The sequence below is a fragment of the Ipomoea nil genome, unplaced genomic scaffold, assembly GCF_001879475.1.
Source record: "Ipomoea nil cultivar Tokyo-kokei standard unplaced genomic scaffold, Asagao_1.1 scaffold0642, whole genome shotgun sequence".
NCBI classification, from domain to species: domain Eukaryota; kingdom Viridiplantae; phylum Streptophyta; class Magnoliopsida; order Solanales; family Convolvulaceae; genus Ipomoea; species Ipomoea nil.
Genome location: NW_017617070.1, coordinates 6,800,108 through 6,813,883, shown reverse-complemented (window position 1 = coordinate 6,813,883; position 13,776 = coordinate 6,800,108). Strand labels below are relative to the sequence as shown.

At 39.4% G+C, this 13,776-nt stretch overlaps 2 protein-coding genes across 2 annotated transcripts; one reads left to right on the top strand and one right to left on the bottom strand.

Annotated features, from left to right (window-relative positions):
• The first annotated feature begins 2,530 nt into the window (after positions 1–2,530).
• Positions 2,531–3,241, top strand: LOC109174495. Its single transcript, XM_019323729.1, has one exon. It carries the CDS (start codon positions 2,531–2,533, stop codon positions 3,239–3,241), a length of 711 nt encoding a protein of 236 aa, XP_019179274.1.
• Positions 3,242–6,511: 3,270 nt separating this feature from the next.
• On the bottom strand, positions 6,512–12,813 carry LOC109174618 (C2 and GRAM domain-containing protein At1g03370-like). The gene is made up of 9 exons (XM_019323866.1): positions 11,660–12,813; positions 10,152–11,393; positions 9,571–9,753; positions 9,193–9,476; positions 8,972–9,088; positions 8,016–8,278; positions 7,632–7,872; positions 7,230–7,502; positions 6,512–7,117 (listed from the first exon to the last, which is right to left on the bottom strand). Exons 1-9 carry the CDS (start codon positions 12,006–12,008, stop codon positions 6,923–6,925), a joined length of 3,147 nt encoding a protein of 1,048 aa, XP_019179411.1. The 5' UTR covers positions 12,009–12,813; the 3' UTR covers positions 6,512–6,922.
• Positions 12,814–13,776: the final 963 nt, after the last annotated feature.

Sequence of the window (13,776 nt, the reverse complement as noted above, 5' to 3'; positions counted from 1 at the left end):
TAACTTAAGCAGTTTGGCTCTGATACCAATTGAAAATTTGTAGAGCGCAGCACATAGTGATGTTGAAACTGACGTTGTAACACAGACGATCTGTAACGCAGTTCGGGCAAACAACCCTAATCTGCAAGGCACTTCTCAATTTGAGAACTTGCCTAAATCCACTAAAAGTTCAATATTTAAAGTACATTGTTTGGAACCTGAGATTACACAATAGAATGATCTTTCCTACCAAACTATTGAAACCTAAACACATGTACTACTTTCTAGGGGAATTTAGTATCCTATTCTCAAAGACTCTCGTACCTCACAAGATTAATGTTGAATGCTTGAGTTCTACAATAAAGGGCAATCCCTATTTATAGTAACTACTCCTAACATATTTGTGAATAACAAAGCTATTCCTAATCAAACTAGAACTAGAAAAACTTCAATAACAATTCCCTTTAGAACTAGTATTCTTCATTAGCTATTCCTCTTATGACTGATATTCCTTTATAGAACTGGAATTCTTTTTGCACAACTTTGACAAAACACTTTGAGTCAACAAGAGGAATAAACAATAATTCTCGATAAGCACCATAAGTGCCAAACAATGCGTAGTTTCACTGAGCATTTAGATTTTTAACAGAAAAAAAAAATCACATATCCACAGTGAGAAAGTACATTAAAGTTAATGAAGAGTAGTCAATTTAAGAAAATAAAGTTAGGTCCCAGTTTACATACAAACAAAGAAACAATCCTCTCCTTCCACACAGTGTACCACCCAACTTTTCATACATACCTTCTCCTCCCCACTTTCACCAGCAATCAAATGAGTTAACATACTTACACTCCCCTGAAATCTCTGACAAACTAAATACACACAATTGTCATCTACATTATACCAAAAGCCATAAACTTTACATGCTCCACGGTGGTTTAATTTGAGCCTGCATTCAAAATCAAGTCTAATTCATTTCTTACCCCATCCGCCACCCCATATGATACTCTCAACACTTTCACTTCATAACTATACTTAAACTTAGAACAGCTCTAGTTTTTGTCAATAGAGATCCCAAATTTAACAAGACATACTTCATCTTTCTCTACCGAACATCTATTGCTCATACTATCATGATTTCTCAAACATTTCGTAAAACACCCATACAACAAATAACAAAAGTCATCGGGACTTTTAGTACCATAATTTCGTGGTTCAGTGGATACGCTGTTCTCTAGGAGAAGCCATGTGATGGAATAATCACGGAGCACGTTTGGAGTGAAGCAATACGGAGCGGGTCAGACCCGGGATTAAGCGAGTTACCCGTGACGCGTGGCGAACCACCCCGGGGTCGGCCCGGAATGGATCGGCTCACTGTGGAGCCGGCCTTCACGAACTCGGCCTCGGCCCCCATGGGCTCGGCCGAGTCCATGATCGGCCCCTTGGCCGAGCCCCAGGCTTGCTCAAGGGGCCGGATCCTCGCATGGAGCGAGTCTCGTGGCGGTGGTTGTGAATCCTCCCGCGTATCCCGGGCCAGCAGCGATCGGGAGTATAAAAACCCTCCCCGGTGTCCTATTCAAGCATCTTCTATTTTCTTACTACACTTGTCTCGTTATTACACGTTCTGAACCTCTGTAATAGCGTTATACATTCCATTAATACATTATTCCTACCCCTATTATCATTTTATTATTCGTTCCTTATATTCAATCATATACACGGGTTGTATAATCCGGACCCCGGGTTCATATAATCCATCATTGGTGCTCTTGTTGAGAGCGGATGTACACGTTTAAGCGTTCTCCCTACTATCATTCATCCACAGCGATGACGAGATCTGGGTCGAACACCCACAATTCGCATGATTCACGCAACACACGCGACCTCTCCCTCGCCAATCACCCTAACGGGACCACGGCAAGTCGGCAGACCGTGCCCGTAGGGACGGGAGGGGACCTCAGAGATCAGATCAACGGGAACCAGCAGGGGATAACGGAGGACCTCCGGGGTCGGCTCAGCAACAACCGCCCTCAAGGCGGGTCGACGCCACCCGTCCCGCCCCCGGTTCCAACTCCCCAAGAAGAGGTGGCCGCACTCGAGCAGGCGGCGACCGCGCTGAACCGCGTCGCGGAGGGGCTCCGGCCAGGTGTCCCAGCACCTCCACCTCCGCACCCTCCGAGGGGACGCGGTGGTCTGAGCAGCCACGTGCCCCGGGCACCCGGGGCGCTGGCAGACGGAGAAGTCAACTCGCCGCAACCGTCGGAGAGGCGAGGCGAAGCGGAGACTAGCAGAGGCCGGCACGAGCAACGGGAGGAGAGGAAGACTCGGCCGACCCAGACCACATCCGCGCTCGGGTAGTTGGGCCCATGGGTACCGGCGCGAGACCACCTAGGGCCGAGGCCAGCTGCAAACGCTCGACCGGCGGAGTCGTTGTGTTCGCAAAGGTCCCGGAGCCATGAACCTCGTGCTCCAAGGCTGCGGGAGCCGACCCCACCACCAGAGCCCTCGGGGGAGACCAGGGGTCGACCTCCAAGCTCCTAGCGTGACGAGATGGATCAATTACGCAGGCGGATGCGCGAGTTGCAGCGCAAGATCGAGGCGCGCGACGAGTCACCGGATCCTCGAGATGCTCTAGCCACACCTTTCACAGAGGGCATAATGGCCAAGCCCTTGCCTCGGGACTTTCGATTCCCGGCCATCAAACCCTACACAGGGGCGACGAACACTCGGGATCATCTCAACAAGTACAAGGCGGTCATGATGATGACAGGTGTCAATGACGCCATCATGTGTCGCGGTTTTTGCACAACTCTGGACGGTCAGGCCCAAGACTGGTTCGGGTCCTTGTCGGCGGAGTCCATCCCCACTTTTACCGCCTTAGCCAAAAAGTTTATGTCACACTTCGCGGGCAGCATACAACGAAGGAAACAGTTCGCCGACCTGTGCTACCTGAAGCAGCACAGGTCGGAGACCTTGGCGGAGTACCTAAGCAAGTGGAAGAAGGAGGCCATGGCGGTGACCAATTTCGACGAAAGATCTGGCATTCCATTCTTCACCAACAACCTCAGATCCGGTCCTTTCCACAGCGACCTCGTCCGGAACGAGCCAAAGACGTACAAGGAATTGATGGACCGCGCCGCGCGGTATATGCCAATGCCGAGGCGGCGGAAAAGAGGAAGAAGGAGGAGGAGGAAGGCTGGGGCCGGAGGACAAGGCACCTCAACCTCAAGAGGACCGCCGCCCGTCGCGATCACGCCGTGATCGGGGTCCCCGTCTAGCCCCACTGCGACACCTGACCCCGCTAACCCAGCCCGTGAGTGTCATTCTGGACCACGCGGAGGACATGGGCATCGTGTCATTCCCCGAGGAGTGCTTGAAGATCTTCCCCAAGGCTGACCCGAAGAAGTATTGTCGTTTCCATCGGCAGCGTGAGCATGACACGGGCGAGTGTATGGTCCTCAAGAGGCAGATCGAAGAGCTCATCCAGCAGGGATACCTAGGCCAATACGTGAAGAGATCGGGGCAAGACCACGCCAAAGGCCCTGACAACGCCCGGAAGAAGAAGGATGGTGTCGGGCCATCCGCCTCTGCCCCGCGCCACATAATGTACATTATTCTAAAGCATAATGTACATTATTCTAACTCATAAAATACATTATCTTACCTCATAAGTTTCATTATTCTAACACATCATGTCCATTATTCTAACAAATAAAGTACATTATTCTAACTCATAATGTACATTATTCTAACTCATAAAATTCAACGACGTCGTTTTGGACCGTAGTCCATACAGCTGTGTGGACCACCATCCACACAATAATTTGCCCGGGATTTGGCCAGGCCACCTCTAGCACCAACACATTTTGATCAACTTGACAATAACCATGCACTCTAAATTCATTTTGGACTAATAGGAAATCACTACTTTTTTTTCAATAACTTATAAACACAGTTTGTGGAGAAACACCACTTTTAATGATGAAATTATGTACTCCGTAGTAGTTTTGGTAGCATTGGATGATCACGAAAAACTATAATATATTCTACAGAATATGAGTAAATTGATTTACATTCATTCCATTCACTGAATATATTCCCTCACACATATTTGAACCCCTGAAGGCTACTGGGAGTACAAACCAAACACTAACCATTAATCAAGAAATCATCTAATTTTATTCTCTTCACTGTACAACTTAACCCCCAAACTTTATAAACCAAAAATCAATAAACATTATTTATGAATTATGAGAATGGGTTCCTGTATAAACACAATGCAAATGATGAAAATGGCAATATAGTGAAAACCCATGGCACTTTTTTTCTTTTTTTAGGTGTAACCCAAGGTTTCTATAGTCGGACACTCACTGAATTGTGGACAAACTGGCCTCGAGACCTTCCACTCAACCTCACCTCCCCAGTAGACCCGAGGTTTAGTCTTAAACTTAACCTTAACAATACTGATAAATTAAAGGAATGCATTAATCAGACAATGTAGTTGCAGATAATTTCACCAACCAGTTTAATTTGACCTTATCTTATCTGATTTGATTTGATTTGATTTTCAAGGCAGAACCATGGAACCAAATCTTGCTGCTAGAGAAAACAACTTGGGCTTTGATTACCTGTTTGACAAGTTCTCAAAAGATATTGATGAATTCCAGAAAACAAAAACAGGCATTCAAGACATAAATGATCCAGCAAATCATGAAGATTTCATAGACACCTTTTTCTCCTTCATTCACTCAAAACACAATAATGCTAATGACCCTTCACAGTCAGGGTCCATCACTAACCTGATTCTACAGGATTTCGAGGAGTTCGAAACAGCAGAGTTGCCTCCATGCCAACCCGATATGGATGCCTCTGAAGGTCAACGCGAAGAGGAAACGCAGGAGATGATCGACGAATTGAGACAGGAAACATGGGAGTTTAGCATTGCTGATGATAACAACATGTGTCCAACACAATCTTACAATGATTTCTGGTGCAATAATGTTGGAAGTGGTCCTGTTGTGAGATACTTCTTCTGCGGCCAAACTAATAATAAGAACACACCCTGCAGGAAAAGGATTAAAAGGAAGTACAGAGGGGTGAAGTTGAACGAAGAAGAGACCGCTCGCAAGAGGGAAGAAAACAAGATCAAGAACAGAGAAACCGCAGCAAAAGCACATGACATGAAGCTAGTAATGAACTTATTAATTATATTCTGCTATATAATCCATCTCAACTAAAAGTCTAAGCTGATAGCTGAACTGTATATTGGCTCTAATACCAAATTCAAGCATGTGCTCCATCTCAACTAAAAGCTTTAGCTGACAGTTTCCCTGGCATTGATATTTGTTACCAGGCTCGGGAAGCTCGTATGAACTCAATGTATCTGAAGCTATACCAGAAGAATGAACTTTTGAAGAAACAGATAATGGTAACTAATAATTTAAGTTCTACTTTTAATTTGTATTTTTTAATCATTCATCCATGCCTGCTTCTGAACATGCCCTTTGAGTTTTTAGTGCTAAATTGTATCCTTCTATGTTCACTGATACAGTTTCTAGAGTTTCATGAAAGGATAAATATACCTCCAAAACCATTGAAGAGGACAATCTCAGCGCTGGTATAGATATTCAGGCACAAAGGAAAACGCATAAATTAAAGTAAACATGACATATAATGTTAGGTTATAACGGAAATAAAAATTGTGATAGTCTAATAGATTGCACTAATGGCTTGTACCTTATACTCTTTTTCTTGTACTAATACAAATCATTTTTAATATTAAGCTTAATATCGTTGAGTTATTCTACCAAATATATATATATATATATATATATATATATATATATATATATATATATATATATATATATATATATATATATATATATATATATATATATATATATATATATATATCGTTGAGTTATAATTAATAAGAATTAAAATCATGTTAATGTAATTGGTTACATTGATAACTTACGCATTGAGCTTTCTTTCTTAGCTTTTACATTTATAAATACTTTCTAATTTTACCATTTTCTTCTTAGCGTTCCATACACCATTTCAATCCTTAGGATTTGTTCTTTTTTTTTTCACCTTTTAAAACTTGTAGCTCAAATGTTGTGAGTGTTTTTAAAAATTTTAATATTTTTTTTATATGTTTGAATTTCAACAAAATGAAGTAATTTTTATTCAACTAAATATAATTATATATTTCATGTACTCAAAAAAATATATATTTGATAGTGTAAATGGTTGAATATTGAATATGATTGATGAGGATTTCAATTATTTAATATATTATATAAATATTTTGTAAGAATAAAATATGATATCCTACCAATGCATTTAAGTCGAATCGATGCATCTGAACCAAACCGTGATCATTCTACAACAAAGTCAATATGTTCAATTGTCCACAAGTCACATCTCGAATATCAAATGTAAAACAATAAAAAAAAAATTGCACAATATTATGAAAAGTATATGTAGTACAAAGCAAAACTTTTACTACACATGTATGCACTAATGTTTTCCTTTAAACAAATATCTAATTAATTTAACAAATATTTTTACATGCATACAAAAAGTTTCCTGTCATGACACTATAATCTAATACTTCTACCTATTCTATTGTATCATAATTGAATTAAGAAATCAAATTTAACTGCTGAGATCTGCCAAAAAAAGGGTTGCAGATTATCAATCACATTTTCTCAACCTTCCTGCCTACATCTCTGCTATAAATATGAGTACATAAATCCAAGTCGCCTCGATCGAGCAGCTATACAATGTGATAGTCTCTCAAATGGAAATCCGGTGAAAAACCGAACATTCCAGTTCCGTTCCTTGCTTCATCAGTCAAATGTTAAACGGGAAAGAATGTTGGGGAATTGCATACCCGATTAAATTTACAAATAGCCACGGTGTATGAAACATCTTCTACTTCCGCGAGCAAAATTCCTTCTCTAGTTCACTAAACATCACCGAGAGACGCTCTTGCAGATTGGAAACGATGTTTTTCGTGATCCGTTTCTGATGTTTGGTATATTTCAACCACGACACCCCAAACTGTACGTTAACACTGCATATTGATGATCTCAAGGGTACATCCTCGACCTGATATTTCAAATGAAGCTGAAGAAATACAAAAAGAAAAGAGTCAATAGTGGAAAGACTCGATACATACATACATACACATATTAACGAGAATATGATCGAGGCAACCAAGTAGGGAAAGGATCCGTACAGTGAAATAGTCGCCAAGTGGAACCCCGTGAAGTGTCATCACCTCTTCTAGGAGCCAACCATTTTTCTCGGGAAGGTGAGATTTCTGCTGTGTGCTAGTGACCTCGCCTCCATAACTTGATATACGCTTATCGAATTTGTAATAAAGTTGCCTTTGGTAAACATCAGTCTTTTCCGATTCCCAACTACTAGGCAAATAGCTAAGGCATCCAGCTCTCTCCATAATTCTCCGGTCAATTTCATTCCCGCTAAATAATTCCATGAAAAAATCTGTCTGCACATTTATAAGAAAAAGAAAAAGTTAAAAAAGGAAACTTTAATTTTATACGGTAAAGGTTGCAATATGGTGTCCCATGCATGAAAACATAAAATGGAACCGAGAAAAAGGTATACGAATACTCACAGGAATCGAAAGTACAGAGGAATAAACAGCAGACATGTTCACATCCCCGTCTCCCAAGAATGATCCACTATCTTCGCTATGTAGGTTTCTTCCTTCAGTTTCTTCATCCACAGCTTGTAAGTTTTTGGGTATAGAATCGTCTTCGGATATTTCAAGTCTCTTCGCCTCTGATTCTTCTTCAACTATTTGTACCTTCTGCTCGGGGCTCAAAGCTCTTGCCTTCCACAATGCCATGATTGTTCTACATACAACCAAAACGATATTATTCAAATACAAAGAAAGGAGAACCCGTACAGTGAAACAAGAAAGGATGTATAAATTCAGATAAATTTATCGTTTTGAAAGGTAAAAAGAGGACAGAAGTTGTTTGCTTCTTATATTTACCTATTTGCCACATTGAAAGACACAAAAGATTGAAAATGGAACTTTAGCCTTCCGTCTTCATCCTGAGTCTTAGCACCATGCCTTGCATCAAATCCTTTGCCTGGCTTTAGTGTCACGACGAGAATAGGGCTACCCATTGAAGACAAAGTAGGCGAAATGACTTGAATGTCTTCTATATCTTCCCAAAGAAAGAAAAATTTTGTCTTGTGTCCAAACAGATCAGCATGAAACCCAACTATCCTTGGAGACAAAAATAGACGGCCCTGCTCAAAAACAATTAAAATTCAAGGAGAGAGTCAACAATCAACCAAAAGATGAAATGAAATACAATCAGCATCCCAAATTGGTCCGTTCCTCCCACATTTCCTTTTTAGTGCATCCCAAAATGTTGTCCACTTTCCTAGTTCCTAGAATAAACACCACAAATAGTTCTACTTTCCTACATTGTCCTAATAAAAGTTTTTTTTTTTTTGGTCAGACCACGAGGTGTCCTGAGCAAGGCCTAACTGTAGGAGGCACCTTTAAGCCCGTACAATACTCAGACTAATCTCCGTTCGCACCGGGCCAGCCCAATTAAAGGGGCAAAGTGGTGGCCAGATGGGTTTTTCCATATTAGAGGGGGTTCGAACTCCCGACCTCTCTTAAGGGACAAGAGTGCACGGCCACTCACGCCAACCAAGCTGGTTTGTCCTAATAAAAGTTAAACAGTCAAAAAGTTCACCACTTTTTATGGGCAAAACTTCATTTTCCTTAAATCTGTCTACTGTAAATATGGCAACCATTTTGCGGCGGAGGGAGTAGCAAGCATCATAGGCATGGCATCCTAGATAGACAACCTTATTTCTAACTTCCTAAGTACATCATAGTGTAACGTGAAGAAAAAGAGAAGAGTGCTTATAATGTCAAACAATTGACATTGATTATATAGAACAAAGTAAATTAACAATGATAACTACCTGAAGGGGCATTCTGCGCTTCAAGTGACAAGTGAAGTCATTGATCAGAAACTCCTCAGGTGGAAGCCCAAACAGCTTTTGGAACGCTGAATTTGTTTGAGGAGACCTTAATCTTATCTACAAAACATTTTATATGAAATTGAAAAATTAATAGGAAGGCGACAGAATGAATACATAAAAAGAAAAGCATTTGAGAGGAAAAATTTCCCTTTGGTGCATACCTTCTTGCCCACTTCCTTCTCCATCTTGGACAAATAATCTTTGACAATATTGTTACCTTTTGTATTATTCAAGAAAATTCTTAAATGCAACTTAGACTGACATGCTTGAGCCAACTTCCCTTGAAGAGGAACCCAGATATCAGACAAATCTGATATATTCGTTTTTAAAAAATTAATTTCAGCATGTCCAAGAGAAGTAGCTTCATCAAAAGGACCGTCAAAATCATAAACTTCCACATCCAACACGGATGGCGGCTCATTCATTGCATCAAACTCAAAAATTTCTGCATCAAATGATGATTACAACAAAAACAATTATAGTCACCTTCAGTTGATATAGGCACTTGAGGAAAAAAAAAAAAAAAACTATATATTTACCATTCCACTTAGGACATGGACTTTGGAACTTAATCGAGCTGGATCTCGTTTTTCCATTGCAACTGAAAACCACATATGGATCAGAGAACCCACTTGGGTCAACAGCTGCCAAATTGTCTCCTTCAAGCAATGCAACAGTCAGCAACCAACCATCTCCTTGTGCTTTGACTCCGTGGTCACCACCTTTAGATAAAGGGAAATGAAACATATTACATGGTAATAATCACAAACGATGGAAAGGAATAGAGGGAACACACACACACACACGCACCCATTGGTGCTAACAAGATTTCAGATCATCAAACTCTTTCATAAACCATCACTGTTTAATTGTTCATCTTTTTTTTTTTTTTAATACTACTGACTTTGTTACAATGCAGTATTTGTTCATAACTACTTTCTCAACCTACTAAAGCACAAAGAGTCAATATCGCCCCAACTGATGCTCAAACCCACAACCTCCCATATGGGAGAGCAACTTGGTGCCACTTGACCACAAGGTCATTGGTGTTTAATTGTTTATCTAAAAAGGCACATTGATTCTAAATGTAGCCATCTGAACACCAATTAATTATCCATACCTTTTTGTCCTCTTGCCTGCATAAAGCGTGATATCAACTCCAGCACCCTTTTCCCTTGCAGTACCAAAACTCCACAAACAATCAGTTCACCAATAGAATCAGGCAAGTCAAGCCCAACAAACTCGAGTCCCTGAATTGTGCTAGGCATTGCTAGCAAGATGTGCAAAGCCACATACAACCCAATGACAAACGTTGATACTACAGTAAAATTGGCAAAGTATTTAACAGCCAGTTTCCAATCTGACTGTGGCTGTGCTTGAAGTGATGCCAAAGCCTGCTCCTTCTCTGAAGCAAACTCCTTTTCATCTACGGGTTTTACAGTCTGAGACAATAAACCCGCGTATTGCTCCAAGCTTTCCTTTATACCTTGCCGTGCTCCATTTTCTATCACACCTTTCATCATAGTGCTCTGCAAGAAATTCATCCGCCACGAAACTACCAGTCTTGAAGACTCTTCTCCTGAAGGCAGAGTGGGCCCAGCTGTGATGCAGTAAAGCATTTCGGTTCTAAAAGTGTTACCATATGGAGCATCGGGTGTGCTTACAGTAACTAGTACAGCATACGTCTTCCCATCAGCCTTCAGATAAGTTTGCTCCTCCGTTGTTTTCAAAGCCTTGACCAATCTAGTTGCAGCCTTAATAAAAGTGACTACTCTTTTTAAATTTACACCGCCATTCTCCAACTTCCAAGGCCCTACTTTCAGTTCCGTGGATCCCTGGAAATCTATGAAAGACTTAAGAAAGTTTGAGTCGGGTGAAAACAACACTGAATTCAGTTCACGTGGTGCAATGGCATACAACTGGTCCAGAACTACTCCCGGGAGATTACTTGGAACTTCGCTACCTTGTTCTCTCATTTCCACGTTTCTCACCATTTCTTCGAAACTCACCAATGAAGATTGCTCCTCAGGTGCATCCTCATTATCCTCTGTACTCACACTGTCAGACAATTCAGACGTATCTGTAGATTTTGCATAAGTCGTAGGTGCTCCATCGCTATTTCTGTTAAATATTTGATAAAATCGACCAGCTAAGGTTTGTGCGTGTGACTTTTCCTCCTTCGAAGAAACAGGCTCTTCTAACCTCATCGGAGAAGGTGATCTCAAAGTGGCATTGGAAGGCCTCAAAGGGGATTCACTTGCCATATCAGCATACTTCTTCGGTAACGGAGTAGAATCTCCACTAGATTGCAAGTCCCCCAACAAATTGTTTTGCGAGAAACATATAGTGAGAAGAATTTGTCCTGTTAGAATATAAAAGCGAAATTAAACTCTACATTGGCTAATCAAGGCATCATGAAGATCTATAAATTTCACAGAGTATCTATAGAATCACATGGCTACCAAAATCACACAGCAGAATTAATATCCTAAAATACATAGAATCAACCATTTGGGTAAAACAAATTGATTGCATACAATCCTTATATCAATTCATAAAACACAAATTAATGTATGATCACAAAACAATGGTCAAGAAAAATTAAAGAAACTATAAGCAATAACTCACCACAATCTTTATTCTTAGCCTTCTTAGTCTTTGGCAGCAAAGGGTACCAAGAAGTGCCAAGGGACTTATCTGGGGCTTCAAAAACTTGAGAAATGGGGATTTTAATTTGACCAACAAAATCATCATTGAAGTACTTATCTTCATCCAGAACAGAGATAAGAAGCTCTTCCTTGAAGTCATCGACCCGAAAGACGAACTCCTCACACCATGAGGGATTCAAACATTTCTTCACCACTTTAGTCTTGTGCCGCTGCTTCCCTACCTGCAATTTCACATAGGGATCACTGAACCCATTCGGGTCCATTGGAGGTATATTTCGAGCTTCGATTACTCGTACCAAAAGTTTCATTTTTACCCCAACAAAATCACACAACACATGCGCCCAGCTTCAAGATCGGACCTTTTATGGGGAAAACCAACAACGCTGTGATCAACAACTCTAAAAATGGATAGGACCAAAGATGAAAATAATGGGTTTCTTAACAAGAATCCAACCAGAATGCAATTAGGAAACTATATTAAAATCAATAAGTTGACTTTCAAGGGGTTTGACTTCTAAAACTCGAAATCTAACATAAATGAACATTCAAGTAAGGATATATCCAAAGTTTAGATTTTGGAGCCAATGAAAGGTATGAAACCCCTTGTATGTAGATTATAAAAATGGGGAAAGAAAGTTATCAAAACCTGAAGGAACCCAAATTGAATGGAAGTTGAAGATTATAACCAAGATAAGAACTTGGATCAAATTTTGAAATGTCAAAACCCCAGAAATTCAAGTTTCTAATGGGTTCTTGACTGAGAATCAGATAATCTAGGAGAAGAACGACTGAAAGAGGCAAGAGGTAATGGAGGACAAGCGAAGAAGAGGAAAAACTAATTAAAAATATAAATTAGCTTAGAAAGTGCACGGACTTTTCTAAAAAATGCCGGTTTTGAAATGGAGTGCGCGTATCTTCTTGGACCTGTTAACGACGAAATAATACGATTTGACCTCGTCACGCCATCACGACAACTTACTATTCATGACCTTAATATTTATCTGGTCTCCGTCAACGCTACACAACTGCCGTGCATCCATGGCGTCTTCACTACTTTGGTTTGCCTTTATTGCGCCACCGGCAATTTGCAGCCCCCGGCCCCCGCGTGGGACTAGGGAGTTACTGCGTTAGGGGTGATGACTTGATGTGGAAAGTTGGGCAAATTATTGTGTAGATCATATCGTGTGGACCATAACAAAATATCTACAATTTTAATAAGAGTCAATAATATTAAATCCTTAATTGGAATAAAAAAAAATTAGATAGTATTATTTCTTAATATTAATAGTTCATATTATAGTATTTTTTAATGATTTTTCTTATTTACCTTCTATTATATTATTTTTTTTATCTATCTATAATCTATAATAATAATTCTAATAAGTGTCAATAATGTTAGGCCCTTAATTGAAATAAAAAAAATGTCGGTAGTATTATTTCTTAAAATTAATGGTTCATATTATTTTGATTTTAGTATTTTTTTTTAATGATTTTCCTTATTTACCCTCTATTATATTATTTTATTCCCTTAAATAACCTAAATTCCGTTAATATAAACTTTAGTAACGGAATATTCTGTTAACTATTTATTATTTTTAACTTACTCATTAATTTTTATAAGAAAGGTCTTAGGTTCAAACTTCATCCCAATTAGAGTTGGTATAATTGTTAAACATATACTACGAATATGTTAAAATGTATTAAAAATATATAATATAAAATTTAACATAAACTTTGGTCAAATAATTAGTCACTAAATACATAACATTCAAAGTTAAGCATCAAAGATTATAAATCAAGAACCTTAAAAATCATTTGATTTTTATGTATTTAAAAAAAAATTAGGTTAAGTTTTTTTTTTATTTAATTAATCTTCTTTTGATTATTTAGATCAGAACAAAACTTAATATTTCAATTATACTTTTGTATTATTGGTATGATTTATGTCGTTATGGCATTAATATTTTTTGTATGTATTTTTATAATGGTGCAATTGTACATTACTTTACAAATATTATACTATTATTTTTTTATCAGACAAAATTGTTCTTACATCATTGTCAGACCTGCGCGACC